The sequence below is a fragment of the Porites lutea genome, chromosome 4 (genome assembly GCF_958299795.1).
Source record: "Porites lutea chromosome 4, jaPorLute2.1, whole genome shotgun sequence".
Lineage (NCBI taxonomy): Eukaryota > Metazoa > Cnidaria > Anthozoa > Scleractinia > Poritidae > Porites > Porites lutea.
The window spans coordinates 9,241,965-9,260,780 of record NC_133204.1 but is presented as its reverse complement, the minus strand read 5'-3'; the positions used below and the strand labels follow the sequence as shown (position 1 = coordinate 9,260,780).

Sequence of the window (18,816 nt, the reverse complement as noted above, 5' to 3'; positions counted from 1 at the left end):
GTCGAATGCATTTCCTGATTTTGGGTTGGTCGGTCGGATTAAAAAAAAAAGCTAAAAAAAAAACCAAGAAATCTCAGAATAGGAGGTCCTGGTACCCCAGGATGACGTTAAAAGTTAACATTCACATATTTGGATTAATATACAGTATGTTGCCCAGTATCCGCACACTTCAGTTTAACATTGCAATAAATTTCCTTTGTTAGTCCCGAGAGCTCTGAAATTTAGCCCAGAGAAAATCCATTTAGTCCTTAATATGACAAAAAACAGTTTAACTTTTTTGCCTTTGTTTCCATCGTGAAATTAATATTTTTCCAGAGCTCCTATGTTGTCCAGTATTCGGACAGCTGGCCCAGTATCCGGACACAACAATAACAATGTAATTGTACATAAATTTCGACAGGCAAGCAACTTCTAAGCTTCTCTTGCACTTGCAAAGTAATCTGGCAATCGATTCCAGAATATAACCTAGCATCGTGAAATAAAACATAACAAATGACTGGAGTATGGTAGGGAACGCGAGTGGCTGTTAAATGGTATAATTCTTACTTCCTTGTCTATAGGAACCTTTTTCACTGATTTAAGAAAGGCATCCGTGGACATGCCGAAGCCGCGGTTTGTAAGCTGAATTAACCAATCTGCAAACAACTTTTTTTTCTTCATTTTTTATTTTAAAAAAAAGCTTGGGGAAGGGACCTCAATCCGACGGTCAAAGATCACCCTCCTATTTAGTCTGACCTGCAGTGTTTGACCTGCAGTTTCTTCATGCTCAGTCCCCACAATAAGCCTGCTTTTCTGGCACTAATTTCTTCTTCTTTCACGTCTCTCAATCCCTTAGTGACATTTTTCAGACCGTTGCAGCCTCATTCTAGCAGTCACAACTGGGGAAAGTATGAGAATTCCAGGTCCAACTACGACGCTTTCGGTTATATATGGAAAATGCAGTCACGCGGAACAAGCCGTGCACACGAAATCAAGTCGCCTCTGAATGAGTGAAGAAAATTTCCACACGGAGTTGAGTAGAACTACATTTTACGACTATATCATATATCCTAAGCTTTAATTATAGTTACAGATATGAAATAAATCTTATCCGAATAATGTACACAGCTAATTCATCGATTCTGATTCTGTACAGCAAAGAAAAAACTGTCTGGATACTGGCCTCCGTTTTTCCAAACAAATCGAATTTCAAGAAGAAGTAATAAACTTTTTGAGAACCTGACTTCTTTAAGTATCTTCACTTTAAATATAGAACAGTTTCTTTGAAAATATAACATATTACCTACCCTTTTCTGAGCAGCACCAATTTTACTGCACAGTAAACAGCGTAATATTAGCCATGACAAGGTTACTCACCTGAACAGAACGGCGTCTTCTGCGACTGTTTCGCAACCTTTAAACTCACCAAAACTTTCATCTTAGAGCGGAAATGTTCAGCTTTCATTCGAAATACTCCGTTTAGCGAGAACTGAAAAGGGCGCCTCAAAAATTGAGTTTTTGTTTTCAGTGTCGGGATACTGGTACCGTCCGGATACTGGGCATCATGCTGTTCCTGTCTTTGTTCCTGTTTTTCTCTATGCTGTTACTATGCTCATTTTTCACATTAAAAGAATTATTTCAAGTGAAAAATGGTTTAACTACGTCGTTACGTTTCTTTTTTGAAAATGCCAAAAATTTGGCTCGGTCGGACGACGCTAAAAGGACAAAAAAAACAGCCTGCCCTTACAACATTTTCGATTTTCATACCTTCTAATCGCTTCATCAAGACATTTTTTGCAGAATCTGTGGCCACATCTTGTTTGAACTGGTTCTCGTAAAGGTAAGTGACAGATAAGGCAGTGGTGATCTTCAAGGACAGTCGAAATAAACTCGTATTCATATCCTGAAGGCAAAGGATTTATTACTACTTCCGCCATTTTAGTCTTCGCCCCTGCCAAATGGGTTGCGCCCGCGTTCCGTTTTGGGAGGTCCCCAAAGTGCCCCCTACGGCCACGCACGCGCGATCGGGAAAGGCCACGAAAGTTGGCGTTTGTAAGTTTTTTAAAAAAGGAAGAGTGTTTAGTGTCCATTAATGGTAAATTGGTGTAACAAAGACAAGGACACAGACTACAGCGAAGGTAACGGGAATTCAACACCTACTCAATCTCATTTAATAATTGCTTAATTTTATGGATACAAGTTTTTAACCATCTACCAAGCAACTACCAAGCAGCATCAAACTGTCCCCCAGAGATTCAGCATTGTCGCCTGTACATCTTGAGTACTTCGCCATTGCTATTACATTAAAATTCAAGGCCGTGGCCTAAATGAGTCCATAGCTCATTGAGAAGTGCAGGAACAGGGTGACGAGAACTTGCTCCTGATGCTTGGTACTAAAAAAGTAAATGCGGTTGAATCTAATCGACAAATGTTCCTCAGTTTAAGGATGTGGGTGTTTCTTGGTACTGCACAAACTCTTGTTGGTTTCTTCTTTTTTTGTAGTGTTGGAAGTGTTTAGTGCCTTTTCAATCTTTTGTATGACGTCATTTGGTGATCGTAACTCCATAAGGAACCACCAAAAACAGAAAACTGATGAAACCAGAAACTAATGAAGTAGAAGGACAACATTTTGTAAGATTCATTGCAACTTATATCAAACTTTAATGAATAAGTTTGCTCAAATTAAAAGGCTATTTACGCTCTTTTCTTCACCAAACTCTCGCTACCTACAGTTCGTGTTTGTAACGTGGGGGATAGTTATGACCTCCACTGATGTTTAAACGCTATTTTTTTTATTGTTTGAAGACAAGTTCTTCTCAGTTTAGTGAAAAAGATTTCTTTACCATCTGGCACTCCACGACACTGAATTGAGTCATGTTTCGGTGTTCTAACGTGCGTTGTAATAACCAAATTACACTAGTGATCACGGGCCTCGCAGCTTCGCGCCAAAATATTGCCGGAAAACACCACAGCGTTACGTTACACAAGATTGAAGCAGTAAGCGTTTAGCCGCGCGACCAAGATATGTGTCATTCACACCTGTCTGTAAAGCGAAGGGCAAATAAAAAAAATTGAGGCTAATGTTTTTGAGATCAAGTGAAAAAAAATTCACATTTTTCGTTTGTGAGGAGGGAGGAATTACAAATCCCCTAAAAACGCCTGCTCAGGAAGGAGGAGACACCTTTGCCCTAAAGCGGTTGAATGCAGTCGTATAGTCTCTCTATTAGTACTTCTCTAGTGCAGCAGCAAGGCTAGTTATAAAGTACCAAGAAGAGAAGTGCTCAGCGCCAGTCGTGCTATATAGAAGTATTAGTTGCTACCGAACCCTCACAGTGTACTTAGGTGACAAAATACAGAAAAGTTAAAGTTTCATTATTGACGTTTTCATGAAAACAGGGGAAAAAGTTATTCTTTTCCTTTACTAGTTAAAAGTGAAACAGTCCTAAGTTATTTTTATTTCATAAATGTTTCAGCGCACAGCATGGAAGAATTTCTTCCCTTCTTCACAAATGCGCAGGGACGAATTTCGTGACTTGACATGCTTTGCATGACTGCACTGAAAACTGGTTTGTCTGTTGCAATTTGACAGTTGTTTTCGTTTTGCCTTGGCGGCAAGTGAAATTGTAACATTTATAAGTTCAAATTCTTCCCTCATTTCCTTCTTGAGGTCTTTCCGAGGAATCTTCTGAGAAGTTTTATGGACTCTTAAACTAACACAGTCTCGGGTGGGTGTTGTCGGATAAAAAGTTGTTAATGCAATGATTCGCATAAATAATCGTACGCTGCACTGGTAAAATTCAGAAAACGGAACAGATTACTCGTGACGTCGTGGACTTTTACTTTTACAGTACTTTAACTCAGCTCTAGTAAAATTATGAAGTGTCATTATATGCTACTAGCCAACCGAGTTATTTTAAAATATACGAGCGACTGAATATGACTCTATTGTCGAACGATTTTTGCCCAATTTAGGCCTAGGGAACAAAAAAATTCGTTAAAAAAATGTCATTCGCTCGATCGTACTTAAACCAACGATTTTGTAACTAGAGCCCATAGGGCTTTATTCTGGCTGAGTTTGAGGCCAGGTCACTTTTTTGACTATTTCCACGTCTAGTTGATAATTACGCGGAGCCGCTCTTAATTCAGTGGAATTCCTGAAAGCACATTATCCACATATGACCTGTGACGGCATATTTAATTTGGTAACATGACTTTACCATATAACCACTAACCATAAATTTATCATAACTGATAAATAGTACCAGTGTTAGAGTGTTGAAAGGAAATGACTTGCGTCCATTTAAACTGTAAAAAGCCACTTAAACAACTGTTTCACAACAGACTGTCTGGAACTGGGAAACTTTAACAGCTAGCCTTCAGTGCAGGCGTTTTCTTTTAGCGCCCCATTTTTTTTTTAAGGGTTACTATTTCTACTCTTCCCAATCTTCCACTGTCATAAAATCAAAGATGGCGGCTACAACAATATCACGAACACGAACAAGGTTTCGCCCACCCAAAATACGCCTGCACTGCAGGCTATTTAGCAGCAGGGATGGAATTGGCCAGTTCTACAATATCTAGCTTAAGGCCTCCATCTCATCAACATTAATTTTGTTGTTTTCAGTCCTCTTTGCTTGCAAAAACGTTTTGGTCTTATAATTCTGGGGCATTGATTTTTCGTCACTTTTATGACAGGCTGACACCTACAGTAGATTGGCAATTGTTACCTATGGGCCAGTCCACGTAAACACAATGTAGGTTACTGAATAAAGATGCGAAGCAATAAATTATCTTTCTACAACACCGGCTGGCATAGAACCTCAACTACGAAATGAGCACGGCGGTGTGTCCTGCAGGGAATTCACACAGCAGCCGGGGGGACGAGGGACAATGATGCCCATGCCTGCGAACGGAATTATATCGAAATGCAAAATAAAATTATCGCGAAAAATACTACCCGTGTATAAACTTACATCTCTGAAAATTCGTCACTCCTTTCTTGAATGCCTGGGCAGTATTTTTCTCGATTATTATATTTTGCTCTGCGATATGCAGATCGGCTGGCAGGCATTGGTCATTGCCGTTCGTCCCTCCTGGGCAGGGTGCGAATTCCTCACAGAACTGGCCGCTCCTGCTCATTTCGTAGTCATAAACAAAGGTGCTCGACAGTTCTATCTGAGCTCTGATACAAGATAGCTTACAATCTCAATACCCATTCCTTGAATTGGAAGCAACCATAGCAGTAAAAGCTGTTGTAGATGCATTGCAATACATCAAAATGTATGTAGCAGGAGTTTCAGCCAAAAGGCTGCTAAAGGATTCGAAAATGTTGAGGAAAAAGTCATTCGACTTCATAGCAAGGTTTTGAGCAATTTATAGTGCTACTAAAACTAAAGAGTACCTTTTAAAGAATAGCACCGATTGGCAATCGGCTTTTGTTTTAAGAATTAGCAAATACTGGAATTACTTGTCCCGAAAATTCGAACTGGTGACTCGTTCTACCTCAGAGCAAATTGTTCTTGAAATTCTAAAACAATCTCACAGCTAAATTTGAAAGTGGATGAGTGACCAAGAATAACAATTTGGAAGTGGCGATGTGCACTATCCATCTTAAAACATGAATCTGTAGCAGTGAGTGATCCAACATCATTTTAAATTCTTACGGACGTCAAAAGAGGTTCAGTTGACCACCACTTCAATTGAGTGGTATCCGAGCCAATGACAACACGCACAAACAACGTGTCGTCCACAAGATATCGCCTCGTCATTAGTTTCTCGTGAGATACGAATTCATGCCTGCCAATAGAATGATTACTGTTCTCTTTGGGTCTTTCGGCGACATTATGGGTGAAGCAAAAGTCAACATTTTGCGGAGAGAAGTGTTGTTGATCAAAAAGGGTAATCCTAACAGCTGTCTTGAAGGGCCACGACAATAAAGCATCATATTCGCCTTGAATTACGCCATGGTATACTGACACGTGAGTGTTCACTCCAGACCCACCACCGTTGGGATATAGAAATAACTGCATTTTGTAACCACAACTTTCTGAGTAGAATGGATCGCTGTTTAATATTTTGAACAAACCCCCTTCTTTTGCTTGCCTTAATACTTCAGAAAAGTTCCGAATTTTCCACATAAAACTTTTTGCCTTTTTCATCTGCATCACTTTACTTTCTATAGCTTCGTTTACTTGTTTTTCATTCAGTTTCTCTTTCATTTGCCTCTGAAGTTTGTCCACTTTCTTCACCAAATCCCTTGTCATCTCTTGCGCGTCGGTCAGTTGAGTTTGAGTGTTTTTCAACTCAGCTTGTGTATTTGCTAACTCCTTTTGAGTGTCGTCTACCTTCACACAAGCTAAAGCAAGATGTGCTTCGGTAGAAGATTGAAGATGGGAAGCCAATTTTTCACGCTGAACCTACAAAAAAATTTGTACTTCATCACCAATCTTATCCGAAAGAATATTCGTTTTTTGTGTACAATGCAATGGGATGAAGGTAAAGCAGAACTTGGGCGTAACGTAGTATGGCGGTGACCGGTCGTAATTCGCATGGCACCGAACGAATTTTCGACTGGCTGAAAAAATTTGACTGGGCACTTCATCCACACGGGACCGTTCAATATCTTCGTTCTGTTCACAGGGAACTTTGAACGGCTAAGCGTCTCAATTTTCGTATGGTTAAACTTAAGGTGATTCCGTGTAAACGGAGCACCTAATAGCCGGAGATGGACAAAATTTCAGCTCAGACCGTGGCGTTAAATTTACGTTTCGACAAAAACTACTGAGAATCTTGGCGTAATAAATAGAAAAATACCTTACAAAATTGAAAAGCAGCCATCGCTTGCAGATCAAAGTCTTTCATAGATTAATAAATTCCTAGAAACTAAATATATTGGCTCGCGTGACATTTTAAAATAAAAACCTTTTTAAGATTACAACAGAGTTTAAAGACTCACACCTTTGTGTTGCAGCCTACAGACAAATAAGGGCAGGGAATCATGGTAAGTGGGCAGTCAGTTTCAATGTGATTTCCAATCTAAGATAAAGAGATAAAACTAGTTATCAATAGGTGTTTACTAGATGACTATATGTCAGTTTCCTTTGTCTTTACATAACGGCTGGAAGTGAATAACTCTATCAGTCCGATGCTTGCATGTTAAAACATCTACTGAAGTCATCTCCATAATTATGACAAATGACATAACAGCATCTCTAACACAACTGCACACATCAACAACATTCCTTACTAGAAAAGAACAGCCGCTATTTTCCACAACAACTTATTTAGAATTGATGGCTACGTCGATTCCAAGTATGCCCATCCCCATCCCCCTCCCTCCAGGCATTTGTCTTTTTTTTTTTTTGGAACAGCTGTAGATGCCCCAAAGTGGGGCCGGGAGGTTAAAAAAGTGTGCAAATTCCCCACCCCAGGATAACACCAAAATTGTATTTTCCTGCACATAAGCTGCAAATGCCATATTGAACAGGGCAATTATGACAATACATAACTTAACAATAAACTCTTCAAATGATGCCATGATTGTTTTTCTTCCACGTGTGAACTGATCACGATGGTGAGTCGCAATTTCTTTGACAGATGCAAAAAATACTGTGGGGTAGGGTGGTGATTGAGCAAAAACCACACACATCTTTTTAAAGCATATGTATTAAAAATATTCTTTATAGAAATATCTATAGCTATCTAAATAGGCATATTTTTAAGTGAAACATAGAAAATGTAACGATATTAACCACTTCTAGAAGAATGGACAAATGCCCCATTCCTGGGCAAAGATTTTCTGACAAATTTCCTACAACTGGGACCGACAAGATGACAAATGCCCCGGGGAGGGGGGTGGTGATGGAGAAACAAAAAATAATCTATTTAGCTGTCCTCTTCCTTAATTTACCTCCTCTCTTGCAATGACCTGACCACACCCATTAGAACAAGAAGTAGGAATCTTCAGACACTCATTGGCATGTTTCTATGGGCAAGATAAAAGAAATATATCTATAAATTAACGCGTGATTATGTTTTATTTCAAAGCACAGCATTGCTAATGATGTATATTAAATTTCAGCAAAGCCCAAGGCAGTACACCAACTCATGGAGAAATAGCTACTGTGACAGTGCAATCTTGATATAACTGTAACCCCTTTCCATAAGCAATACCTAGTATATCAAGTGATTTTCTTCACCCCAGTCATAGCAAAATGTATGATAAGACCCCAAATACGAAACACACCCCAGTTTATTTACCTTATTCATGGTAAACACATCTTACCAGTATTGTATCAGGGCTCCATTGTATTACAAAGAATTTAAAGTTTACAAATAAGTAAGGTGTTATACAGAGTGCAAAGTATAATTCTTGAATCATGTCTTGGAAATATCTGTGCACTTGTTGTTACCTGTCCTATGTAAATTTTGTGTTGTTTTTTAGACCACAATAGGCCACCTCTGAGTTCCCCTGGGCCTCTGCATCAAAACGAGGCTACGTGCTCAGCCTTTTATATGGAAATAATTTTTCATTCTCATGCAAATAAAACTTATTTTCACAAGAAAGGCTGTACACTTGGCCTCATTTTAAAAGTGAGGCCTTTTGGAACTCAGAGGTGGCCTATTTTAGTGGAGCTCCACATGTGCACAAGCAAAGCCCTATAGCTAAGAAAATCTATCCATCTTAGAAAATTTAGTGATCACTTTTTAGCTTGATCGTAAACCACCTGACTGAGGGACCATCCGTCTGCACCACAGGCATACCAATGAAAAATACTCAGTCAACAGGTATGGCAACCTAAATGCAGCTGGAGGTTATTTTGGCAGGAAATTGCATGTGCCACCCGCTTATAGTGAAGGAAATAAAAAAGACAACTAAAGAGTCAATAAATACGAAAACGGAAAGCGCAAATTGTCTCTGTATGAGTATCCGTGTTGTCTTAAGTATTATGGTTTGATTAATTGTCATGTCCACAAATTTGGAATATAGAGATGGAGAAAAAGAGAAAGTAGGCGACAGGCCAGCGAAGCTCAATGAGAAATCTGAGAACGACAGAGAGCTAGAGCAAGAGATAAAAAACAAAGGATACATTTTTTGTTTGAAGAACAACATGAAAATTTTGTAGCGGTGGTGAGAAAATGAGAAATGCTACTGGCCACCAAGGTGAAAATGAGCGGCAGTGAAAAAAACAGTGAACAAGAACACGTACGTTATTTCCTGCATGAAACCTCTAACCAGGTAGTATCTGGAAGTTTTACGTTGTAGTTGAGCAAAACAACAGCAAAGAAATGTACAAAAAAAAGTGTGCTGCAAGTAAAAAGTTGCTTTTTTGCTAATTACACCTATTGTTGTTTTTTCACCGTTCTCATTGCCTTCACCGCTTAGCATTACACGACTTTATAATTTTTTTTGTTTGAGCAAACTATAAATTATTATCAAGAGCTTCGCTTTTAGCCCTGGCTAAATCTAATATATATTATAAACTATATGTGGGTTCAACTTTTTTATTGGGCTCCACTCATACCTATCTTTAAGATTAGATATTCAAATTTTCGTCTCTACTAAGCCCATTGTCAAAATATATATTGTGATATAGAGCAGCAAGTAAATCACACTACACTATACCTCTTCATCACACTTTATATGTTTCTCATTGCAGTACACACAATGTACTATTCTCCACTGACAAAGCTGAATCACATGATCTTTCAAATATATCCTTTCCATTTTCACTTGACAATTAGAATTGGGGCAAGTTATCACCTTGTAACCACAGCTCTCGAGATGTTTCTATCATAGGTAAAAGGCAAAAATTAGTTAACAACCCCCTTGAAAGATCCCTATAAAATTCAATGAGAGATATCTCTCAACCCATCAGCCAAACTCTTTCAAAGCAAAGTATGAGGCTAAATGCATTATGAGAGGGTGGGGGAGAAATGGATATGTTACCAGAAACTGTGCTTATAATTTTATTATAAAGCCATCAAATTCTGCAATAATATAACTGGTACAGTACAACAACAAGAACATGAATAAGGGGAACTAGATGGTTTAGTCACTCCCCCCCCCCTGCAACCGTTTCTCTAAGACCCTTGGAAAAATTTCATGGTGAGTACTTAAATAAAATGTACACCTGCACTTATATAGTACAATATAATTTTGCCTTACCTCTACATATCTGGTCTCCCCAGTCCAATCACACCCCTCACTGGGGCACTTCACATGACAAGAGAGAATATGTCGTTCCGTGGCTTTATCAGGAAATATGTCCTGAATGGAAGCAAATAATCATTACACCAATATCATAACTACACTATAAACTGAAATACATTTGGTGGTATTCATCTGCCAACACAGAAGACAGCTAGGGGTTTATTTTTTGACCTAAGCCTCAAGTCTCCCATTATTATGTAAACTGCAAGAGTATAATTTATATTGAATATTGCAGTACAGTGGCCCATGCATAAGGGACATAAAAACCCAGCTATTTGTATATTTTGGAAAAAAAATGAGACAAGCCAACCACTGGGGGTACTAATTTCTTGTGGTAAAATTGCATCTTTTTTCTTTCTGCTTGTCAGCTGTCCAAGCCATAGAACTGAGCAATAAATATACTATTTTTTCATTGGCCTATTAAGAAGTTTATTTGCCATGTGAAGTGGCTTAAATTAAATTAATTGTAAATTGGTGCTAATTGCACTTTACGCAACCAAAATAAATCAGTGATTTGTATATATTCAGTTGTGGAGTGTGCTTGAATATTAGCTAGGGTTTCAAAAAACTGGTCCAACTGAACTCATACCAGGTATATGCCAAAATGTGCATATTTTGAGTGGATTTTGTCAGGACACTATGAGGGCAACTCTCTGTCACCTGCATTTATTACTGGTTAACAATTCAAAGTACTAACCCAGTACAGTACCAATGGATGGGTGGTCTGTAGCTATGAAAGCCCCCCACCAGCTCTGTGCTGGTGCGGAGGGTGACAAGTAACCTAGCAGGATGATATAAGCAATACCTATCAAGAGCAGATAACCTCCTTGTGTGCAAACAGCCAGCACACAACCTTTGGTAGTAGTACCGGTGACAGACCTATTGCATACCCCCAGCTATCAAAAATGTCTATCATAGAGAGGGTGGAACAAGGAAATTACTCAATAATAATACCCTTACTTAAGTTCACTTCACACAGTACTTGAAAACAGTCATCATGTCAATTCAGTGTTTGACAAATTACCTTCTCCGGATCAAGACTTTCTCTATCTGCAGGGCACTCTGGAAACGGTAACCTGTATAATACAGCACACAACAACAACTTATATATATTGCAAAGCCTTTATCTATACTTTTTTGTTCACACAATGATGCTGGGCTTGAAGCTGTATAAATATAGCAGAGAACAATAATATTTTTGCAAATTATCAACTTCAAATAGTACAAAGCTGATAACCCTCTTCTGGCTAGGCAACTAACACATTAATGCAGGGCTAGCTGCTACTTTGGATTGTTGGGAGGACAGAGATTTCCCCCAGCTACTAGGAGCATGACTCCTGGCTATTTTCAAAACAATAAAGGGAAGTAGAACCAAAAGAACTTCCTACCTAGCCCTATAGAGACGACCCATACACCTGGGCTGAGTTGTTCAAAGCTGGATTAAGATAACCCAAGATAGTGCGACATTTAATTCAGCTAGATTTGAAAGCTTAAAAAGCAAATTCAGTTTAATTCTTTTTGCCTACAAATACATGAATTACAATATCATTATATGATGATTGGATGCTCTAAAGAGAAGGGAGAAAATTATCAGAGAAAATTGTTTCAAATAAAAGAAAAAGAAACCCAAACTAAAATTTAACCGCAAGTTGGTTCTAATCAGCCTTCAAACAACTGGGCCCTGGTGAGTTGAAATCTTAAAGTGACAGCCCAGTTGACGCAAATTTCCTTATTATCCTTGGTAGCATTATTATTAGACCACTTTAGATCTGGACCAAGTTATCTTGACTCCCATGCAAAAGAAAAAAAAGACAGGAATGTTTGTTGTCTCGCTTAGGACTGTAAATTGCAGGTTTTGGTCTCACTTAAATAAGGCTGGTTTTCACTAGGGATGGAGTCTGGGTCGGAGTCGTAATCAGAAGTGTAGAGCTTATGATCTGGTGAAAACAGTGTTACGATTCCGCTTATGACTCCGTCGCTTATGATCTAGTGAAAACCAGATTGTCAGAGTCGGAAGCAGAAGCAGAAGAACCAAACCAGTCACAATTAAGCATGGGAACATGCATTATTTTGAAGACTTATGTGAGTATCTCTACATTTTTTTAAGTTAACAAGACCATCATCAATCAGGATCCAATTTATTTTGTCTAGTTTTATTTGAGATATTAGCCAATAAAATAATTAGACATATTTACACTGTATTAGCTAATAAACATTGCTAGCTATATATTGCTGGTATCAAGTGGTTGTTTGTCTGGTGCTTTGTAAATACGATACAACAGTTACATCTCAAGTTTCCATTAACTCTCCTAGGTAAAGAGGAGAAGAGAGAAAAAAGACAATATTTTTTAAGGGATGAAACTTAAATAAGAGCAATTTTATTTTTGAGGGATAATTCCCTTGTTACTGAACAAAATTGGGTGGTATTCCTTGATTGATTTAAGGTTCAATATTATACCGTGTTGATTGTATCATTGTTTTGACGCCCATTTTTCTGCTTAGATTTGCATTGTTTTTAGAGGCTAATACTTTTCATCTGATCTGACTACACTTGACTTGACCAGAAGTACTTAAAACTTGTTGTATTGAATTAAACATTCGCTTTGTCAGGATGGTTCTATTGTTCTCGTTGACATACAGTCGCTTTTGTCTTGATTTGACACCTTGATATGTTGGAATTCGAAAACAGACCATACTGCAGCCCAGAATGCGCTGTTATCACTCAGTTAACCACGAACAGTGATATATTCATGTCAAGTGTCCCTGATATTGCAGTCAAGGGTGCCGGTCGCCGGATCGAGTTTCCATGTGCATTTCCATGGGTGAGACTGGTCCAGTCAACTGGAGTCACAGATCGTATAAATACCGCCTGAGTTGAATTTCATAACTTGTCTCTTTTCTCTTCTCGTGGCCACTAAATTAAAACCTGAGATTGTCTCCCAATGCAAGGAGAGTTCATAGTTAACTTGAGACATAACTGTTGCGTCCAACGTGCCATGAGAGTCGAGCAAACATTTGATACTGGCAGTGTTGACCATCTCCTGATCGTATTCAAATCCCTTCTAAAACAACTCATAAAGATACATGAGGAACCAGGTAATTAAATAAGCTTACACACTTTTTTATTAGCTAATTCCAGCTTAAATGCATGCGTTCGGGTTCCCTGTGACTCAGAGACAGCAATCAGCAACATTGTTTTTTTTGTTGGGGAAGGGGGGAGATCTGGCAAACATGCACCTGCCAGGTAAACTCCTCCCATTTCAGAGGGTTTTTCACAGGTTCTGACCCTTTGAAAAATGCCCTGTTCACAGGTTTTGAGATGTTCTACCCTGTGAAAAACACTGTGAAAGTTCATAGGTTTTTAACAGGTTTTTCACAGGTTTTTTCACTTTGTAAAATCTCACAGGGTTTTTCACAGGGTTTCGCGTAGGTTCTGACTCTGTGAAAAATGCCCTGTTCACAGGGTCTCAACGGTTTCACACCCTGTGAAAAAGGTGTGAAAAACATGTGAGAAAACATGTGAAATTGAACAGTTCACATGTTTTTTCACAGTTAAGATAATCTTTTTCGCGAAAATAGACTTTTCCAGAGGGGTTGGGGGGTCTTTGTCTTACTTTGTGGAAATTTCGGAGGTGTGGTGGGGGGAGGGGGGGTCATCAGTTCCTTACAAATATGGAAATCCAGGGAGGTGGCGGGGTCCTAAGTGAAATTCCCTCCATATATGTTGGGGTATGGATATTTTGTGGAACCTGCAAATTTCATTGTATGTTTACCCTTTGGCTTGTTTCCCTTTATTCTCACTGCTGACCCTTCAAAGCTTCGCAAGTTTCTTGCGATAACGTATTTCTAGTTGAAACATTAACATTCTGTTGCATCCCTGTGGTTGCTGTCAGCAACTTCACAAAATTTTGAATTCCTCCAACCCTTAACTTTCCTTTAATTTGAACTTAACACAAAGTCATGAATTGCTCCTTCCCCAGGGACAAAGAATCCCTGATATATTCCCCAGAGCCCAGTTGTTCGAAGGACGATTAGTGATAACCCAGGGTTAAATTTTAACCTGGGTTTCTCTTTTTTTTGTTCAAAAGCACTTTCCCGGATAATTTTCTCTATTCTCTTTAGAGCATCCAATCATCAACATTAATTGAAGTCAAAAAGAATAAAACTGAATTTGCTAATTGTAAGCTTTCATATCTGAATTCAAATTTGGCACTAACCCCAGGTTATCTTAACCCTGCTTTGAAGAACCTGGCCCTGGCTGCCCGGGTACCCATATACAGGAAGCCGAGGACGTGTTTATTACGCGGAAGAGCAAGAAGCCTAGTAAGACAGTGAGAACCCGTAGAATAAACCTTCGTCCAAATCGAAACATCGGGCAAATACATTTTACTTGTTTTTGTTGTTTTTTACTTTCACTGATATCTTATTCACTTTATGGAGGGGGAGATGGGGGTTTACGGTATTGCAGTATTTAGTAAGTTTGCCTCTAACCGGCGCGGCGTGTGAGACAGTCAAAACAGTTGACCCCTGAAAAACTGACGTGTTAGACTAGACTCTCGCACTAGACGTGCGTGGAAAGGGTTTGGTTGGTTTGTTTTCGCGCTTTCAAGAGTTATTTTTGCCAACGAGCCATCCGAGCGAAGACGCTCGGATGGCGAGGCGGCAGCAGAATAGAGCGACGCAAGACTGGGCTGTAGGCAGAAAAATTCTCGATCGAGCTTCAAAAAGTGTAACCTCATGTAATGTATATTCCCCTGAGACCAAGTGGTGTGACAGTTTCAGCCAATCAAAAGGCGGTAAACTATACTTGGTGCACATGTGTTCTTTCCCCGGTAGCACGCGAAGACTGAACTTGAATTTGGTACGCTTTTATTGTTTATTCACCTAAATCTGGCTCCGGCAGTCAAGGAAAATGAAAACTTGATGCATTGTATTAAGTTGGGGGCCATAAATGTAAGGTTTTAACGAAGAGAAGCTTGTAAAACAACAGTTTAAGCAAAGAAAAGTTTTCCATGTGAAACAAGCAATTCTCACCACTAAAAAGGATCAGATTACACGATGAGATAAGGAAAGCTTGATATGAAGAATAAAGTCACTTCTGTCGGAAAATCTGATGTTGGGGAAAAAATCTATCCAGCAAATGGAAAAATAAGAATAAAAAAGAATTACAAGCCTAAAGCGAATGACAAAGGATAAGAAAACAACGCTATTTTTTTCGAAACCTGGCTGAGTTTATAATAAAGTGAAAACAAAATACCGACGTGCCGTACCTCGCATGTCCTTGAAAACAATTCAAGCAGCTGGTGTGCGACAAACGCAGACTGCAGACCGCAGACCTGCAGACTTGCAGACTTGCAGACACGTTCGAATTCACAGGGGGGGGGGGATAATTGCACCCCCCCAGGGATTTCGCCCAGAGGGCAAAATCCTGAGGAGGCACTCTAGAAACTCGCACATATATTAAGGAAAGTACTTACAGTTGAAATATACAGTCAGTATGCCAGAAAAAATCTTGATTTGCTTGAACAGGGGCCACGAGGAATCGGTAGGTAATGATGACGTGATGAAGACAGAAAATTCAGAAGGGACTGCTTAGGTAGATTTTGTGACATTTATTGTGCGGTCATACTTCAATACTCTTTTGCGTTACGTGTTATCAGTGACATTCTGTGGAGCAGTTCTTTCAGTGAAAGTTATGGACCAAAAGACACTCATTAAGCGCAGATGAAGTTATAAGGTGCGTACAACTGTGTGTATATAAACACTTGGAGAGTTTGCCAGACACGAGTCCACAAATCTTTGATTGGAAACCTTGCCAGACACTCTTTCTCTCTCTTTGACCGGATTAAGACTCAGCCCCAAACAAGCAAGACGAGTGAACAACGGCTAGCTTATCACTAGCAAACGATGGATGATTACAGAAATGCGCCGACAATCAAATTCTGTGCTGACTTATTCCCTGCTCACAGATGTCCTATAGAGCCGCTCGATGATCCCACCTGTCTTCTTCTTCGCTGCTCTTGCTGAAGTTTAGGTCACCGTTCTTCCGATGTTAAGTCTTCCACGGCAAGGATTTCCAGTCACCTGTCGAACCGGGCACTGTTGTGCTTGCAGCCCGCTAGCGCTGTTGTTTGCCTCAGACATACTTTGAGATTTGCCAACAGTAAACAGAGCAAAGCCCTGTCACAAAAAATGTAGGTCTGCAAATCTTCGAGTCTGCAAGTCTGCTAGTCTGCTAGTCTGCAAGTCTGCAGGTCTGCAGGTCTGCAAGTCTCCAGTCTGTGTTTGTCGCACACCGTCAAGCAGCGCAGCGAACCATTCTAAAATTCAATAGGGAACTTGACAAAAAGCCTCGGGAAATTTCAGAGGAGGTTTAAATGATTAAACTGCACAAATATTTATCTACAAAGTGAAACCAAACCGACACTAATTTTGTAGTGGTAAGAGAAACGATCGTTTATAAATTTCCTTTTAAATATTACCGATCGCTTCCTCTGCAAGCTGTTTTATTCTTTCAAATGCCTGATGACACTTCAAACTTTTATATAGCAGGTTCGTAAAGCCACAGGAGTCTGAGGACTGACTCTTCTCCGAACCTTTATACTTGCATAGCACCTCAGTTTCAAGAAAATAATCATTTCAACAGGAAGGGACCAAGAAACTGTCAAATGTTGGAAAAAACTGAACCCATTACTATGCAAAATACGCATGATTTGCTCGTTGGCACTCTATCGATAGGTATACCTAGTTACTATTTTTATTGTCGGCAGAGTCGCTTCCTCTTTCCCGACTTGGAGTTAATTAGCTGTTGGGTCGACCTACCAAAAGGTTGAACGAATGTAGTTTACTTTTCAGTGAAAATTTGCGAAAAATTTGCGAACTACCAAAATATTAAAAAAAAACATGGACATCTGGTGCATAAATGCCTGAGATAATTAAACGTGCTAGATGATGGAAGCAACCATAAGTATGCGGAACCCGGGGGGGGGGGACTCCCATATGAAACAGACGGGGATGCTCGTCGTCTCGCTTAGGGGTGTAAAGTTTGGATTTGGTCTCGCTTAGGGTGTTCCGGGCAAAGCACCAATAGTTTAAGCTGCCAAGGTCTCGTTTAGGGTTCTACAAAGAACTTGAGATTTATGACAATGCTTTTAAAAACTACTTTTAGATAAAAGCATTCGATGATTATGTCTTTATATTATTAAAACTCATTCCATGTCGTATTTGTGTGTTTTTAAGCGGTCTCTTTTAGGGGTCAAAATTTGCTTAAGCCATGCCCAGATTGGTCTCCTTTAGGGGTGACAAAAAGCTTGAGCCACGCTCCGATGGTCTCTTTTAGGGGTTAAATTCAAAATTTCCGACGAGCATCCCCGTCTGTTTCATATGGGAGTCCCCCCACCCCCCGGGATGCGGAATGTGATTAAAATATGCCGTATCGGTATTTAAACGACTTTCGACCCGGTATTTCGGTAACTGCCATTTTTTCTTGCGGTATTGCGGTATTGGGTACCCCCCCCCCCCCCAGTGTCCCGCTCTTTATGGGTCTTGCTTGCAGAATTCTAAAGAATCAGATCTGATCTGTTTTTGATAATTCGTACCTTCTGATCGCTTCATCAAGACAGTTCTTACAGAATCTGTGACCACATCTTGTTTGAACTGGTTCTCGTAAAGGTAAGTGACAAATAACGCAATGATAATCATCAAGAACAGCGGAAATAAAGTCGTATTCATATCCAGAAGGTAAAGGACTCTTCCCTCCTCCTGAGACTTCCGCCATAGCCTACAATCAATCCTGGGTTAGTACCTGATGTAAAACAACGTATATTGTCCTGAACCACACCCATTTTATGATCACTACCCTAAGTGTAGTAAGTGTAGTAGCTGTAGTAAGTGGGTCAAGCAGCTGTAGTATGAATCTCTCATCTTTATGCAATGTGAACGATATTAACACTCACTTTCAGCCAATCAACAAAGACATAAATTATGTCCAACCTACCCTGTTGGAGATTATGCCAGAGCTTCATAAAGTTCCTTTATTATATAAACACAGAAACTCATAAGGGGTTGAAACGTGTAACTCTCATATGTTTGCTTTGTCCGATGCTCGTGATTATTCATTTTCGAAAGTACCATATTTGGAACGAGAAGAAGAGATAACTGACCAATCAAACTTCGTAAACAACGTGGCGTAATTTTCCTTCAGGTTCCCGCGCCCGCTTAAAAAAATGGCCGACAAACGGGGGAAAAACTCCCGAAAGCCGAGAAAGCTTTCAAAGGTTGAAACCAGGAATATTACCGAAACACTGAACAGGACATTATTGCCTTACCACCCGGGCCAAACGTAACATTATGAAACCCATTGACGGTCTCGCAACTTCTTGAAGTTGTCACTTCAAAAAACGATGCCTCGTTGACCCTCTGCACCGTAAACTTATACTGCAAATAGGCTTTTAAAATTCATATGTTAAAAGTCTAGAATAAACAGTGAAAAATATTTTCGAATAAAATTCATTAGCTGCGTATCGAAAGTGTCCAAAACCTGAACCTGACATCTTCCCAAAAAGTGATGCTTGTAATGAATGTGAGAAGCATTTTAAAAGCTTAAATTAAACTTAGATGTTGTA

At 39.5% G+C, this 18,816-nt stretch overlaps 2 protein-coding genes across 2 annotated transcripts in view; both read right to left on the bottom strand.

The window, feature by feature from the left end:
• The window catches only part of LOC140934152 (TNF receptor-associated factor 4-like), a 13,222-nt gene extending 11,300 nt beyond the window's left edge, over positions 1–1,922 (bottom strand). The window contains exon 1 of the mRNA XM_073383827.1: positions 1,747–1,922. Within this exon, the coding sequence (XP_073239928.1) occupies positions 1,747–1,916 (170 nt within the window). The 5' untranslated portion in view covers positions 1,917–1,922. The remainder of the gene's footprint in view (positions 1–1,746) is intronic.
• A 3,441-nt stretch (positions 1,923–5,363) lies between these two features.
• LOC140934151 (TNF receptor-associated factor 6-like) lies at positions 5,364–17,969 on the bottom strand. The gene is made up of 7 exons (XM_073383826.1): positions 17,791–17,969; positions 11,217–11,268; positions 10,148–10,249; positions 9,605–9,769; positions 7,889–7,963; positions 6,937–7,014; positions 5,364–6,395 (listed from the first exon to the last, which is right to left on the bottom strand). The coding sequence occupies exons 1-7, from the start codon at positions 17,967–17,969 to the stop codon at positions 5,631–5,633; spliced, it is 1,416 nt and encodes a 471-aa protein (XP_073239927.1). The 3' UTR covers positions 5,364–5,630.
• Between the last annotated feature and the right edge of the window lie 847 nt (positions 17,970–18,816).

Bases quoted from the DNA above. Each gene is read 5' to 3' on its own strand.
- LOC140934151 (XM_073383826.1), bottom strand. From the start codon at position 17,969: ATGGCGGAAGTCTCAGGAGGAGGGAAGAGTCCTTTACCTTCTGGATAT. The intron at 10,250-11,216 runs GTAATTTGTCAA...GCTTCCATTCAG, and splicing joins AAAGTCTTGATCCGGAGAAG to GACATATTTCCTGATAAAGC. The intron at 6,396-6,936 runs GTGTGAGTCTTT...ATTTTTTTGTAG, and splicing joins CTGTAGGCTGCAACACAAAG to GTTCAGCGTGAAAAATTGGC.